General features: G+C 43.6%; 1 protein-coding gene across 10 annotated transcripts in view; it reads left to right on the forward strand.

The window, feature by feature from the left end:
* The window catches only part of ASH1L (ASH1 like histone lysine methyltransferase), a 224,159-nt gene that overhangs the window by 183,295 nt on the left and 24,668 nt on the right, over nucleotides 1-16,196 (forward strand). For all 10 annotated transcript variants that reach the window (XM_063655579.1, XM_063655645.1, XM_063655399.1 and 7 more), the window contains 3 exons: nucleotides 4,523-4,729; nucleotides 4,856-5,002; nucleotides 15,078-15,186. In XM_063655579.1, the coding sequence (XP_063511649.1) occupies nucleotides 4,523-4,729; nucleotides 4,856-5,002; nucleotides 15,078-15,186 (463 nt within the window). The remainder of the gene's footprint in view (nucleotides 1-4,522; nucleotides 4,730-4,855; nucleotides 5,003-15,077; nucleotides 15,187-16,196) is intronic.

The following is a 16,196-nucleotide window of genomic DNA, read 5'->3' on the forward strand; positions in this document are numbered from 1 at the left end:
GCGTCCAGCCAAACTCTCGTTTTTCAAGGGCATTATCTGGCTAAAGATAATGGCAAATTGTACTAAATCAAAGACCTCACATTGTAGTTTACAGCATCTAATTTCAGATTTTGGTAAATTTAGTTTGGTTTCCAGACACAACAAATAGAAACATGTTTTGGTTTTATATAATTTAAGGACTTATTCTGGTTGTCAAAGCAAATGGGGAATATATTTCAATGCCTTGAACTCTAGAAACTACAAATTTTCAGTAACCTCTGAATGATTGTTCCCTGGAAGAAATCTTTTAAAATTTAAATCTCTCTTATCTGAGCACTCTTTTATTTATACTTCAGGGTTTTTTTAAATCCATATGCAGTTTATAGTATGTGTTATTAGGTATTATGAAAATACTTGGTGCCAGCCAAGCGCAGTGGCTCACGTCTGTAATCCCAACACTTTGGGAGGCTGAGGTGGGCAGATCACTTGAGGTCAGGAGTTTGAGACCAGCCTGGGCAACATGGCAAAACCTCACCTCTACAAAAAGTACAAAAGTTAGCAGGCATAGTGGTGCACGCCTGCAGTCCCAGCTACTTGGGAGGCTGAGGTAGGAGGATCGCTTGAGCCTGGAGGTCGAGGCTACAGTAAGCTGTGATCACGCCACTGTACTCCAGGCTGGGTGACAGAGTGAGACCCTGTGTCAAAAAAAGAAAATATAGGTGTGGAATATTATGAACTAGAGGTTATATTTGAAGCCATGATTATAGACGAGCTCTCTAGAGAAAAGGAATATGGTAGAGGAAAAAAAGGATTTCTACCAGAAAAGACAGGAATTGTTATTGGCAAGGTGGGAAATCCAGTATCATAAAAAATGAGGAAAGCCAAAAAAGGAAGGCATTTCAAGAGGGGTATTCAGTAATATTCATGTACCAAAGAAGTCAGCAAAAGGAAGAGTAGAGTAAAGGTGGTTGAATTTGATGTTAAGGCACTGTCTTCTTTACAGCTGAAGCTGATTATCTTAAGTTGAAGAATAATCCAGTCGATACTTTCTCTGCTCCTATTTATATGATTTGACACTGTGTGCCATGTGCCCTTTAGAATCGTGGTGGTATTTTTGTTTAGAATAAGTCAGATCACTCTGAAAGTACTTTAAGGTATAAACTGTTATATATTTTCTTTACAAAACTTTTTACTTTTTTTTTTCTTTTTTTTGAGACAGAGAGTCTCGCTCTGTCACGCAGGCTGGAGTGCAGTGGTACTATCTTGGCTCACTGCAGCCTCTGCCTCCCAGGTTCAAGCGATTCTCCTACCTCCGCCTCCCGAGTAGCTGAGATTACAGTTGCCACCACGCCTGGCTAATTTTTGTATTTGTATTAGAGACGAGGTTTCGCCGTGTTGGCCAGGCTGGTCTCGAACTCCTGATCTCACGTGATCCTCCCGCCTCTGCCCCCCAAAGTGCTGGGATTACAGGCATGAGCCACTGTGCCCGGCCTTTAAAATTATGATTATAAATATAACATGATATTTTGACGATTATTTTCTTGATCATTCCTTGTTTTAGTCTTGCTTATAAGGCCAGGCATGTTGGCTTACGCCTGTAATCCAGCATTTTGGAAGGCCAGGGTGGGCGGATCACTTGAGTCCAGGAGTTTGTGACCAGCCTGGGCAACATGGAAAAACCCCATCTTTACTAAAAATACAGAGCATTAGCTGGGCATGGTGGCATGTGCCTATAGTCCCAGCTATTCTGGAGGCTGAGGTGAGAAAATCATCTGAGCCCAGGAGGTCGAGGCTGCAGTGAGCCAAGATCATGTCACTGCACTCCAGCCTGGGCAACCAGAATGAGACCCTGTATCCAAAAAACAAACCAAAAAATTATGCTTAACAGCCTAGATGAGATTTCAAACCATACACCAAAACTAAACAGCTCTCATTAAAAGAGCCAGGTGCATTGGCTCACAAAATGCTGTAATCCCTAGCATTTTGGGAGGCCGATGAGGGAGGATCCCATGACCCCCAGGAATTCGAGACCAGCCTAAGCAATATAGCAAGACCTCACCTCTACAAATAATTTTTTTTTTTTTTAAGTAGCCAGATGTGGTGGTGCGTGCCTGTGTTCCCAGCTACCCAGGAAGCTGAGGTGGGAGAATTGCTTGAGCCCAGATGGTCAAGGCTGCAGCGAGCCATTATTGTGCCACTGTACTTCAACCTGGGTGACAGAGCGAGACCCTGTCTCCAAAAAAAAGTAAAGAAAGCAGTGACAAGATGTGTGTGACTTCTTTTGTCTTCTATGTTCAGTTTTTGTTTTTTTTGAGACGGAGCCTCACTCTTGCCCAGGCTGGAGTACAGTGGTGTGATCTCAGCTCACTGCAACGTCCGCCGGACAAGTTCAAGCAATTCTCCTGTCTCAGCCTCCCGAGTAGCTGGAACTATAGGCACACACCACCACGCCCAGCTAATTTTTGTATTTTTAGTAGAGATGGGGTTTCGCCACATTGGTCAGGCTGATCTTGAACTCCTGACCTCACATGATCCTCCCACCTCTGCCCCCTAAAGTGCTGGGATTACAGGCATGAGCCACTGCACCCATCTAGAATTTTTAACTTGTTAATTCACTAACTATTATGGGTTCAGCTAGTCATATAGCCTGGAAATGTCATTTCAATTAATGTAATATAAAATTCCTGTAATACAACAGCAGCAAATATACCTAATGTCACTGAACTGTACTCTTAAAAATGGTTAAGGCTGGGTGTGGTAGTTCGTGCCTGTAATCCCACCTACTCAGGAGGCCAAGGCAGGATGGATCCCTTGAGCCAAGGAGTTCGAGGCTACAGTAGGCTGTAATCAGGCCACTGCAACCCAGTCTGGGTGACAGAGGGAGACTTCCCCTCTTTAATTAAAAAAAAAAAAAGGCCGGGCACGATGGCTCACGCCTGTAATCCCAGAACTTTGAGAGGCTGAGGCGGGCGGATCACCTGAGGTCATGAGTTCGAGACCAGCCTGGCCAACATGGTGAAACCCCACCTCTACTAAAAATACAAAAATTAGCTGGGCGTAGTGGTGCATGTCTGTAATCCCAGCTACTTGGGAGGCTGAGGCAGGAGAATCCCTTGAATCCAGGAGGTGGAGGTTGCAGTGAGCTGAGATTTAGCCACTGCACTCCAGCCTGGGTGACAGAGCGAGACTTTACCTCAAAAAATCAAGACAAATTAAAAAAAAAAAAAAACCGGCTGGGCGCAGTGGCTCACGCCAGTAATCCCAGCATTTTGGGAGGCTGAGGTGGGTGGATCATTTGAGGTCAGGAGTTCGAAACCAGCCTGGCCAACATGGTGAAACCCCATCCCTACTAAAAATACAAAAATTACCCGGGCGTGGTGGTATGCGCCTGTAATCCCAGATAAGGCAGTAGAATTGCTTGAACCCGGAAGACAGAGGTTGCAGTGAGCTGAGATCATGCCACTGCACTCCAGCCTGGGCAATGGAGTGAGACTCCGTCTCAAAAATAAATAAATAAAATAAGAGTAAATTAGCGGCCGGATGCAGTGGTTCACAAGCTTGTAATCCTAGCACTTTGGGAGGCCAAGGCAGGTGGATCACCTGAGGTCGGGAGTTTGAGACGAGCCTGGCCAACATGATAAAACCCTGTCTCTACTGAAAATACAAAAAATAGCCGGGTGTGGTGACACACGTCTGTAATCCCAGCTACTTGGGAGGCTGAGGCAGGAGAATCGCTTGAACCTGGGAAGCGGAGTTTGCAGTGAGCCGAGATTGTGCCAGTATACTCCAGCGTGGGCAACAGAGCCAGATTCCATCTCAAAAAAAAAAAAAAAAAAAAAGTAGGTATTCTACCACAATTTTTTTAAATCGGTAAATGGGCATGAGTGCTTCAAAATAAGAGTACAGTGAAATCATCATCAAATTACTGATTCTTCTTTGGATCACAGTTATTTATTTATTTATTTAATTTATTTATTTTGAGATGGAGTCTCACTCTGTCGCCCAGGCTGGAGTGCAGTGGTGCGATCTCTGCTCACTGCGACCTCCACCTCACAGGTTCAAGGGACTCTCCTGCCTCAGCCTCCCAAGTAGCTGGTATTACAGGCGCACACCACCACACCCAGCTAATTTTTGTATTTTTAGTAGAGACAGGGTTTCACTATGTTGGCCAGGCTAGTCTTGAACTCCTGACCTCAGGTAATCCACCCACCTCAGCCTCCCAAAGTGCTGGGATTACAGGCATGAGCCACCGTGCCCAGCCTTATTCTTGGAACAGATAAATATGATAATGTTTACCCAGGATGCTGAGTGGACAGTTAGCTTAATCATTTACAAGAAGCATTCAGGATTTGCAACCTGACTTGGAAATTCTGAATATTATTAATTTTTGACATTTATTATTTTAATCTTAGTGATTTGGGTACTTTTATTAAATAAAAATTGATTTCATGTATTCATTTTTAAATGTTTGTAAAATTTAAAAGTGAATGCATCAAGGTATGTATCATGTAAATTGATGTACAGTTATTCCTTTTTTTTCTAGAATGATCTTTGCTGAGTGTTCCCCCAACACTTGCCCATGTGGCGAGCAATGCTGTAACCAGAGGATACAGAGGCATGAGTGGGTGCAATGTCTAGAACGATTTCGAGCTGAGGAAAAAGGTTGGGGAATCAGAACCAAAGAGCCCCTAAAAGCTGGGCAGTTCATCATTGAATACCTAGGGGAGGTTGTCAGCGAACAGGAGTTCAGGTACAGTGGTAAATGATGGTACTCTAATAAAATGCCAAGGTATAAGATTATAATGGAGAATGGAAGATTTGAAATTTACTTTCAGCTATTCTTTAATTGCCTTTCAATCATTTATCTTCTCTTTAGGAACAGGATGATTGAGCAGTATCATAATCACAGTGACCACTACTGCCTGAACCTGGATAGTGGGATGGTGATTGACAGTTACCGCATGGGAAATGAGGCCCGATTCATCAACCACAGCTGTGACCCAAATTGTGAAATGCAGAAATGGTAAGGAAGCAGAAGAAGGTGAAGCCAAGAATCCAGCAGAATAAGCATTGAGTGCAGCAAGGGATTGATCTTTCCAGTGTCAGTCAGCTTACACAAAGCAGCTCAGGCTGTTCCCCATTACCCCAGATCCCACAGGCAGAGTAAGCTGCTTCGTTTCACCCTAACTTCTCACTCCCAGACAGATATTTTTGTTTTTATTTGTGTTTTGTTTTTTTGTTTGTTTTGCTTTTTTGGTTTTTTTGTTTGTTTTTTGTTTGGCATGCAAGTAGTCTCGGATCTATGTCCTAGAAAAATATAATAATGATGATGATGATAGCCAGGGTGGTGGTACACGCCTGTAGTCCCAGCTATTTGAGAGGTTGAGGTGAGAGGGTCACTTGAGCCCAGGAGTTTGAGGCCAGTCTGGGCAACATAGCAAGAAAAAATCAGAAACAAAAAATAATGATAATAGGCCGGGTGCGTTGGCTCACGCCTGTAATCCCAGCACTTTGGGAGGTCAAGGTGGGCGGATCACGAGGTCAAGAGTTTGAGACCAGCCTGACCAATATGGTGAAACACATCTCTACTAAAAATACAAAAACTAGCTAGTCATGGTAGTGTGCACCTATAATCCCAGCTACTTGGGAGGCTGAGGCAGGAGAATTACTTAAACCCGGGAGGCGGAGGTTGCAGTGAGCTGAGATCACACCAGTGTACTCCAATCGGGTGACAGAGCAAGACTCTGTCTCGAAAAAATAATAGTAATACCTAATATTTATTAAGTTCTTACTATGTGCTAGGCACTGTGTTACATGGATCATATCAGTTCATTCAGCCACTCTACTGCATGCTTATTAAATACCTGGTGCATTTCTCACAAAGAGAAATAAAAATAAGTGACTCTGGAGGTCCCTTCCCCTCAAAGAGATTAGCATCTAATTGAGAAGGAAAAAAATCACACATAAAGATTATTTTAAAATGATTATATGAGGATAGCATGAACAACTTTGGGGTTTTTTATTAAGTTTTTAAAAATTAAAGTGTAATTCATATACAGAGAAATACGTAGAATTTTTTTTTTTTTTTTTTTTTGAGACGGAGTCTCGCTCTGTTGCCCAGGCTGGAGTGCAGTGGTGCTATCTCAGCTCACTGCAAGCTCTGCCTCCTGGGTTCATGCCATTCTCCTGCCTCAGCCTCCCCAGTAGCTGGGACTACAGGCACCTGCCACCACGCCCGGCTAATTTCTTTTTTGTATTTTTAGTAGAGACGGGGTTTCACTGTGTTAGCCAGGATGGTCTCGATCTCCTGACTTCGTGATCCTCCCGCCTCGGCCTCCCAAAGTGCTGGGATTACAGGCGTGAGCCACCACGCCCGTCCAGAAATACATAGATCTTAAGTGTACATTTCCATTAATTTTTTCAAATGTATATACCCATATAACCAACACCCCTATGAAAATATGACATACTTTGTCATTTCAGAAAGTTACCTTTTAAGTCAATCTCCCAATCCCCCAAAGCAAGCACGGATCTGATTTCCATTGCCACAGATGAGTTTTACCTATTCCAGAACTTCTTGTGAATGTATTCTTTTGTGTCTGGCATCTTTCATGTTAAAAACATGTTTTTGCAGTTCATCCGTGTTGAATGCATTAGCAGTTTGTTGCTTTTTAATGTGGAGTAATACTCCTTTGTGTGAATTTACCAGTTTATTTATCAATTACTGTGAACAACTTTATGTTTGAAAAGTTAGATGAAATGAACAAATTCTTTGAAAAACATTCCGGCCAGGCACAGTGGCTCATGCCTATAATCCCAGCACTTTGGGAGGCCAAGGTGGGTGAATCACAAGGTCAGGAGTTCAAGACGAGCCTGGCCAAGATGGTGAAACCCTGTCTCTACCAAAAATACAAAAATTAGCCAGGCGTGGTGGTGGGTGCTTGTAATCCCAGTTGCTCAGGAGGCTGTGGCAGAGAATTGCTTGAACCCGTCAGGCGGAGGTTGCAGTGAGCCAAGATGGTGCCACTGCACCCCAGCCTGGGCGACAGAGTGAGACTCAGTCTCAAAAAAAAAGAAAAAGAAAAACATACCTTTCCAAAACTGACATAAGATGAAATAGAAAATCTGCACATGTACCCCCAAAATTGAAAATATAACTGAAAATATCTAACAAAAGAACCTGGAGAACCAGATGTCTTCACTGATAATTCTCCCACATACTTAAAGAACAAATAGGCTAGGTGCGGTGGCTCACACCTGCAATCCCAGCACTTTGGGAGGTAGAGGTGGGAGGATTGCTTGAGCCCAGGAGTTCAAGACCAGCCTGGGCAAGATGGTGAGACCCGTCTCAACAAAAATTTAAAGATAAAATTTAAATATTAGCTGGGTGTGATGGTGCTACTTGGGAGACTGAGGTGGGAGGATCGCCTGAGCCCAGAAGTTCGAGGCTGTAGTTTTCTGTGATCATGCAACTGCACTCCAGCCTGGGTGACAGAGACCCTGTGTCTATTTAAAAAAATGAAGACGAAGAAGAAGAAATAATGGCAGTACCACTTATAAACAATTTGCTTCTATAAAACTAGCATTACCTTCTTCTAAAATCTAACCAGGAAAAAATATAGGCCAGTGTCTTCCATGAACATAGACACAAAAATCCTAAATAAAATATCAACAAATAAAATTTAACAATAAATAAAAAGCTTAATACATCATGACTATGTGGGTTTTATTCCAGGAATAAAAGATTGTTTGGTTTAACATTCAAAAATCAGTGTAAACCAATGTAATTTTATCACATTAACGGACTAAAGACAAAAAAATCATATATTGTCTCAATAGAAGCAGAAAAAGCATTAAACAGTATTCAACGCTGATTCATAATTAAAACTCAACAAACTAGGAATAAAAAGGAACTAACAAATCTGCCAAAGGAAATCCATTTTTAAAAAATCTTTAGCTACCATTATACATAAATAAGGATATCCACTGTCATATCTACATTTGAAGAGTCTAACCAATACAATAAGAAAAGGAAAAAAGTATAAAGATTAGAAATGAAAAAAATTTAACTACCATTATTCGCAGATGACATTATTATACACATGGGAAATTTCTACAGACATAAGTGAATTTAGCAAGATTAATGGAAAGATGGTCAGTATATAAAAATTAATGTATTGAGTACATTTTAATATATTAGCAAAAACCAAATAGAAAGTGAAATTTGAAAACCATTACAAGGCCAGGTACAGTGGCTTACGCCTATAATCCCAGCACTTTGGGAGGCCAAGGCGAGCGGATCGTGAGGTCAGGAGTTTGAGACCAGTCTGACCAACATGGTGAAACCCTGTCTCTACTAAAAATAGAAAAATTAGCCAGGCGTGGTGGCATGTGCCGGTAGTCCCAGCTACTTGGGAGGCTGAGGCAAGAGAATCACTTGAACCTGGGAGGCGGAGGTTGTAGTGAACTGAATCGCACCAATGCACTCCAGCCTGTGTGACACAGCAAGACTCCATCTCAAAAAAAAAAAAAAAAAAACCAAACCCATTACAGGCTAGTTGCAATGGCTCACGCCTGTAATCCCAACACTTTCAGAGGCCAAGATGCACGGATTGCCTGAGGTCAGGAGTTCGAGACCACCCTAGCCAACATGATGACTGAAACCCTGTCTCTACTTAAAATACAAAAATTAGCCGGTTGTGGTGGCACACGCCTGTAGTCCCAGCTATTGGAGGCTGAGGCAGGAGAATTGCTTCAACCCAGGAGGCAGAGGTTGCAGTGGGCCGAGATCGTGCCACTGCCCTCCAGCCTGTGTGACACACCAAGACTCCGTGTCAAAATAAATAAATAAAAACCAATACAATTTACAATAGCTTCATAAAAGACTAGTCCCTAAGAATAAATCTTATGAAAGTTTGTAGGACCGCTACACGAGAAGCTGTCAAAAGTTGGGAAAAAATAAAGATGACCTAAATTAATGGAAAAATATGCAGTGTTCAAGGGTTGAGTGTTGGCAATTTTTTTTTAAGTGAAAGGAAGTTTATTAAGAAAGTAAAGGAATAAAAGAAAAGAAAGGCTATTCCATAAACAGCAGCCCCGAGGGCTGCTGGTTGCCCATCTTTATGGTTCTTTATAGATTATATGCTAAACACGGGTTGGATTATACATGAGTTTTCTGGGAAAGTGGTGGACAATTCGCAGACCTAAGGGTTCCTCCACTTTGTAGACCATATAGGGTAACTTTCTGACGTTGCCATAGTGTTTGTAAACTGTCATGGCACTGATGGGAGTGTAGTAGTGAGGACGCCCAGATGTCCCTCTCGTTGCCATCTTGGTTTTGATGGGTTTTGGCCAGCTTTTTTACTGCAGCCTGTTTTGTCAGCAAGGTCTTTATGACCTGTATTTTGTGCCAACCTCCTATCTTATCCTGTAACTAAGAATGCCTAACCTACTGGGAATGCAACCCAGCAGATCTCAGCCTAATTTTACCCAACTCTATACAAGATGGAGTCGCTCTGGTTTAAACGCTTCTGACATGTTCCCCCTCCCTTTTATAAGAGAACCCTTAATCCTTAGGGGTAAACAGGGATGAAGATGCATCTTTAGTAATTTCTTCAGGTTGAATAGGGGTGATGATATTCCTGCCTACTAGGGTCTCTTGTATCCAAGGTAGAGAAGAGATCAGTCAGAAAGCATCAGTATGGTGAGGGCCATTCATAGTTCTGACAAAAGGTGATATCACAGGTCAGGAACCCTATACAGGGACTGTGTAGAAAAGGTATGAGGCCAGTTTTCCCAAGGGGCTTTTATTGGCTCTCTAAGCCAAGTTTGGTTCTTTAATAGAAAGCACTCCATTCCAACCAAAGCCTTGGTAAAATAACCAGTTTCTCCAATTGTATCAACTGGTTTCCAGATTTTGGAGAAATGAGGTAGAGGGAAACAAACATCCTTCAAATGTTGTTCACAGGAGTTTTACTCAATTGTTAAGAGCTGTCAATATGCCGGGCATGGTAGCTCATGCCTGTAATCCCAGCACTTTGGGAGGCTGAGGCAGGTTTATCACCTGAGGTCAGGAGTTCAAGACTAGCCTGGCCAAAATGGTGAAACCCCATCTCTACTAAAAATACAAAAAAAAAAAAAAAAAAATTCAGCTGGGCGTAGTGGCATACACCTGTAGTCCCAGCTACTCAGGAGGCTGAGGCAGGAGAATCGCTTGAACCCAGGAGGTGGAGGTTGCAGTGAGCTGAGATCATGCCACTGCACTCCAGCCTGCGCAACAAGAGCAAAACTCCATCTCAAAAAAAACCAAAGCTGTCAATAACTCAAAAGTTTCAGCCAATCAGTGTTGCAGTCTATTTCCTTTGGGTTGTGGGTCTCCTAAGTATCATCCCTTCATGGTCGCCAGAAAGATGCCGGAAAGGGGTTCTGATCCAGACTCCAAGGGAGGGTTCTTGGATCTCGCACAAGAAAGAACACAAGAAAGAATTCAAGGTGAGTCCATAGAATAAAGTGAAAACAAGTTTATTAAGAAAGTAAAGGAATGAAAGAATGGCTACTCCATAGGCGCAGAGCAGCCTTTTTTTTTTTTTTTTTTTAAGACAGAGCTGGAGTACAGTGGTATGATCTTGGCTCACTGCAGCCTCCTCCTCCCAGGTTCAAGCCGTTCACCTGCCTCAGCCTCCTGAGTAGCTGAGACTACAGGCACACACCACCATGCCTGGTTAATTTTTTTGTATTTTTTGTAGAGACAGGGTTGTGCCATGTTGTCCAGGCTGGTCTTGAACTCCTGGGCTCAATAAATCGGCCCGCTTCAGCCTTCCAAAGTGTTGGGATTGCAAGTGTGAGCCACCATGCCAGGCCTGACAAGCCAGTTTTTAAAACAGGTAAAAGAATAGGTACTTTAAAAAAGAATATAAAAGTGGTCAATAAATATACAGAAGCGCTTAATATGTTAGATACAGTTATTAGGGGAAATATTAAACTAAATTGGAAAACCACTACATACCCTCCAAAATGTCAAAAATTAAAGACTGACAGTATTGGCAAGGGTAGAGCAGCATAAATGCTCTTAGATTTGCTGGTAGAAGTGTAAGTTGGTATAACCACTTTCAAAAAATGGCACAACCTACCAAAGCTAAACATATCTGGTAAACCAGCAACTCGAATCCTAAGTATGTCCCCAGCGGAAATGAGTGTTTATGCTAGACTTGTGCAAGAATGTCGACTGGAAGATATCTTTTTCTCCCCTTTTTTTGGAGACAAGGTCTCACTCTGTCACCAGGGTTGAAGTACAGTGGGACGATCTTGACTCACTGCAGCCTCAGCTTACCAAGTAGCTGGGACCACAGGCGCATGCCACCATGCCCGGCTAATTTTTGTATTTTTTGATAGGGATGGAGTTTTGCCATGTTGCCCAGGCTGGTCTCAAACTCTTGGGCTCAAGCTATCCTCATTCCTCAGGCTCCCAAAGTGCTGGGATTACAGGTATGAGCCACAACACCCGGCCAGAAAATACCTTTTTTTGGTTTTCTGTTTTTGTTTTGTTGAGACAGAGTCTTGCTCTGTCGCCCAGGCTGGAGTGCAGTGGCACCATTTTGGCTCACCACAACTTCAGCCTCCTGGGTTCAAGCGATTCTCGTGCCTCAGCCTCCTGAGTAGCTGTAACTAAAGGCGTGCATCCCTACACCCGGCTAATTTTTATATTTTTAGTAGAGACGGTGTTTCGCCATGTTGTCCAGGCTGGTCTCGAACTCCTGGCCTCAAGTGATCTGCCCGCCTAGGCCTCCCAAAGTGCTGGGATTACAGGCGTGACGGTAGGTGACAGATCAAGACTCTGTCTCAAAAAAAAAAAGTTACAGTATATATCAGCAAACTTGTTGGCTTTGCACCTATAAAATTTTATTTACAAAGATGGGAGCAGTGGCCTGTGGAGCAGAGTTTGCCAACTCCTGGTATACATTTAAAATGCCTTCTGCAGCCGGGCTCGGTGGGTCATGCCTGTAATCGCAGCACTTTGGGAGGCCGAGGCAAGTGGATCACCTGAGCTCAGGAGTTTGAGACCAGCCTGGGCAACATGGCTAAACCCTGTCTTTACTAAAAATACAAAAATTAGCTAGTCGCGGTGGCGAGGTGGGAGGATCACTTCAGCCCTGGAGGCAGAGGTTGCAGGGAGCTGACATTGCGCCACTGTACTCCAGCCTGTACAAGAGTGAGATCCTGTTTAAAAATAAAAAATTAGCCAGGCGCGGTGGCTCACGCCTATAATCCCAGCATTTTGGGAGGCCAAGGCAGGCGGATCACGAGAGGTCAGGAGTTCGAGACCAGCCTGACCAACATGGAGAAACCCCGTCTCTACTAAAAATACAAAATTAGCCAAGCGTGGTGGCATGTGCCTGTAATCCCAGCTACTTGGGAGGCTGAGGCAGGAGAATCGCTTGAACCCAGGAGGCGGAGGTTGCAGTGAGCCGAGTTCCCGCCATTACACTCCAGCCTGGGCAACAAGAGCAAAACTCCATTTCAAAAAATAAATAAATAAAAATTTTTTTAAAAATGCTTTCTGAATTCAGGAAGGAAAAATACTAAAAACTAAAAATTTTAGGCAAGGTTACATGTAATAGGGCAGTATCTAAGCTAACCCTTAATATGTTCCACATTGGTAAGGAGACAAGAAGAAAAAGGCTAAGGAGTCAAACAACCTGGATTTTAATCCCCTGGGTTTGAATGCCACTTAATTGCTATATAACTAAACAAACTCTGAGGCATATATACTTCATATATAAAATAGATATCATAATGCCTATCTTGCAGGATTGGGGTTTTTTCTATAGGATTGTTTTGAGAATTAATGATATAACTTGTTATCAGTACGGCATAGTAGTTAAGATTTTGAAGCCACAATGTCAATTTGAAACTTGATTCCTCAAGTTATCAGCTGTGTAACTTTGGACAGGTGTCTCTCTGTGTGCCTCAGTTTCCTTATTTGTAGTATGAGGGTTATAATAACTAATAATAGTACATATTTTTATATAATTGTTAGGAGGATGAAATAAGTTAATATAAAATATTATAAAAAGCACTCAGTAAATGTTAGCTATAATGATAATGACTATATTCTTTTTTTTTTTTTTAAATATATTGAGATAAGGTCTCACTGTGTTGCCCAGGCGAGTCACAAACTCCTGAACACCTAAAACACAGTCAAGCGCGGTGGCTCATGCCTGTAATCCCAGCACTTTGGGAAGCCAAGGCGGGTGGATCACGAGCTCAGGAGATTGAGACCGTACTGGCCAACATGGTGAAACCTGTCTCTACTAAAAATATGAAAAAGTAGCTGGGCATGGTGGCACGTGCCTATATCCCAGCTACTCAGGAAGCTGAAGTAGGAGAATTTCTTGAACCCAGGAGTTGGAGGTTGCAGTGAGCTGAGATTGCACCACTGCACTCCAGCCTGGGGACAGAGCCAGACTACGTCTCAAAAACAATATACAAAAAAACACCTAAAATACTAAATGATCATTACCTTACATATAATAGAACAAGAGAGGCACTCATGTGATAGAGATTGGTAGAACTGAAAGATTTGTGTAGGTAAAAAAGTAATTTTAACTCATTTAATAAGTGAACTAAAGCCTTTTTATTTTTTATTTTTTTTGAGACGGAGTCTTGCTCTGTTGCCCAGGCTGGAATGCAGTGGCATGATCTCAGCTCACTGCAACCTCTGCCTCGGGTTCGAGTCATTCTCCTGCCTCAGCCTCCCAAGTAGCTGGGATTGCAGACATGCGCCACCACACCCGTCTAGTTTTTGTTCGTTCGTTTGTTTTTTTGAGATGGAGTCTCGCCCTGTTGCCCAGGCTAGAGTGCAGTGGCGGGATCTCGGCTCACCACAACCTCCGCCTCCCGGGTTCAAGCGATTTTCCTGCCTCAGCCTCCCGAGTAGCTGGGAGTATAGGCACATTCCACCATGCCTGGCTAATTTTTTTTTTTTTTTTTTTTGTGAGATGGAGTCTCACTCTGTCACGCAGGCTGGAGTGCAGTGGTGCAATCTTGACTCACTGCAACCTCTGCCTCCCAGGTTCAAGCTATTCTCCTGCCTCAACCTCCTGAGTAGCTGGGATTACAGGTGCGCACCACCATGCCCGGCTAATTTTTGTGTTTTTAGTAGAGATCGGGTTTCACCATATTGGTCAGGCTGGTCTCGAACTCCTGACCTTGTGATCTGCCTGCCTCAGCCTGCCAAAGTGCTGATATTACAGGTGTGAGCCACCACACCCGGCCTTAATTTTTGTATTTTTAGTAGAGATGGGGTTTCACTATGTTGGTCAGGCTGGTCTTGAACTCCTGACCTCATGATCTGCCCTCCTCAGCCTCCCAAAATGCTGGGATTACAGGTGTGAGCCACTGCGTGTGGCCTCGCCCGGCTAATTTTTATATTTTTAGTAGAGATGGTTTTGCCATGTTGGCTGCGCTGGTCTCAAACTCCTGGCCTCAGGTGATCCACCTGCCTCGGACTCCCAAAGTGCTGGGATTACAGGCGTGAGCTACCACGCCTGGTCTGGTCTTGAACTCTTGGTCTCAGGTGATCCCGCCACCTCAACCTCCCAAAGTTCTGGGAATACAGGCAAGCCATATTTTAGGACTTTGAATACCAAGCAGGAAAAGTTAAAGCCTAATTGACAACATAGACCATGTTTTCAAGAAAAATTATTTAGGATTGTTACTCTGGCAGTATTATACAGGCTACCAAGGATAGAAAAGAGATTAAAAGTGGAGGCTGGGCGTGGTGGCTCATGCCTGTAATCCTGGCACTTGGGAGGCTGAGGCGGGCAGATCACCTGAGGTCAGGAGTTCAAGACCAGCCTGGCCAACATGGTGAAACCCCATTTCTACTAAAAATACAAAAATTAGCCAGGCGTGGTGGCTTACACCTGTAGTCCCAGCTACTCAGGAGGCTGAGGCAGGAGAATCGCTTGAATCCAGGAAGCGGAGGTTGCAGTGAGCCGAGATTGCACCACTGCACTCCAGCCTGGGCAACAGAGGGAGACTCTGTCTCAAAAAAAAAAAAATTCCAGCCTTCATAACTCTGTTTTCTCTCTTTACAGGTCTGTTAATGGAGTATACCGGATTGGACTCTATGCTCTTAAAGACATGCCAGCTGGGACTGAACTCACTTATGATTATAACTTTCATTCCTTCAATGTGGAAAAACAGGTAAGAATAATAAATCCTAGAGGGAGATTGAACTTTATCCCTTACAATGCTGTAATAATATGAGGTTTTAGTAAACATGATTGACTTGGAGCCATTAAGAAGTATGTGGGAGGCTGGACACAGTGGTTCACACCTTTAATCCCAGCACTTTGTGAGGCTGATGTGGGCAGATCACTTGAGCTCAGAAGACCAGCCTGGCCAACATGACAAAACCCTATCTATCAAAAATACAAAGATTAGCTGGACGTGGTGGCGCGCACCTGTAATCCCAGTTTCTTGGAGGCTAAGGCAGGAGAATTGCTTCAACCCTGGAGGCGGAGGTTGCGTTACATTGAGCTGAGATTGTACCACTGCACTCCAGCCTGGGCAACAAAGCAAGACTGACTCTGTCTCAAAAAAAAAAAAAAAAGTATACGGGCGGTCAGATGCAATGGCTTATTCCTGTAATCCCAGCACTTTGCGAGGCTGAGGCAAGCAGATTGCTTGTAATCTAGGAGTTCAAGACCAGCCTGGGTAACATGGTGAAACCCTGTCTCTACCAAAAAAATACAAAAACTAGCCAAGTGTGGTCGCATGTGCCTGTGGTCCCAGCTACTTGGGAGGCTGAGGTGGGAAGATTGCTTGAGCCCGGGAGGTGGATGTTGCAGTGAGCCAGGACCACGCCAATACACTGCAGCCTGTGAAACAGAGCAAGACCCTGTCTCAAACACAAAAAAAGAAAGAGGCTGGGCGTGGTGGCTCGCATCTGTAATCCCAGCACTTTGGGAGGCCAAGGCAGGCAGATCACAAGATCGGGAGTTCGAGATTAGCCTGACCAATATGGTGAAACCCTGTCTCTACTAAAAATACAAAAATCAGCTGGGCATGGTGGTGCATGCTTGTAGTCCCAGCTACTCATGAGGCTGAGGCAGGAGAATCGCTTGAACCCAGGAGGCGGAGGTTGCAGAGATCACGCCAATGCACTCCGTCCTGGGCGACAGAGCGAGACTCCAGCTCAAAAAAAGAAAAAA

This window comes from Pongo pygmaeus, chromosome 1 (genome assembly GCF_028885625.2).
Source record: "Pongo pygmaeus isolate AG05252 chromosome 1, NHGRI_mPonPyg2-v2.0_pri, whole genome shotgun sequence".
In the NCBI taxonomy this organism is placed as follows: domain Eukaryota; kingdom Metazoa; phylum Chordata; class Mammalia; order Primates; family Hominidae; genus Pongo; species Pongo pygmaeus.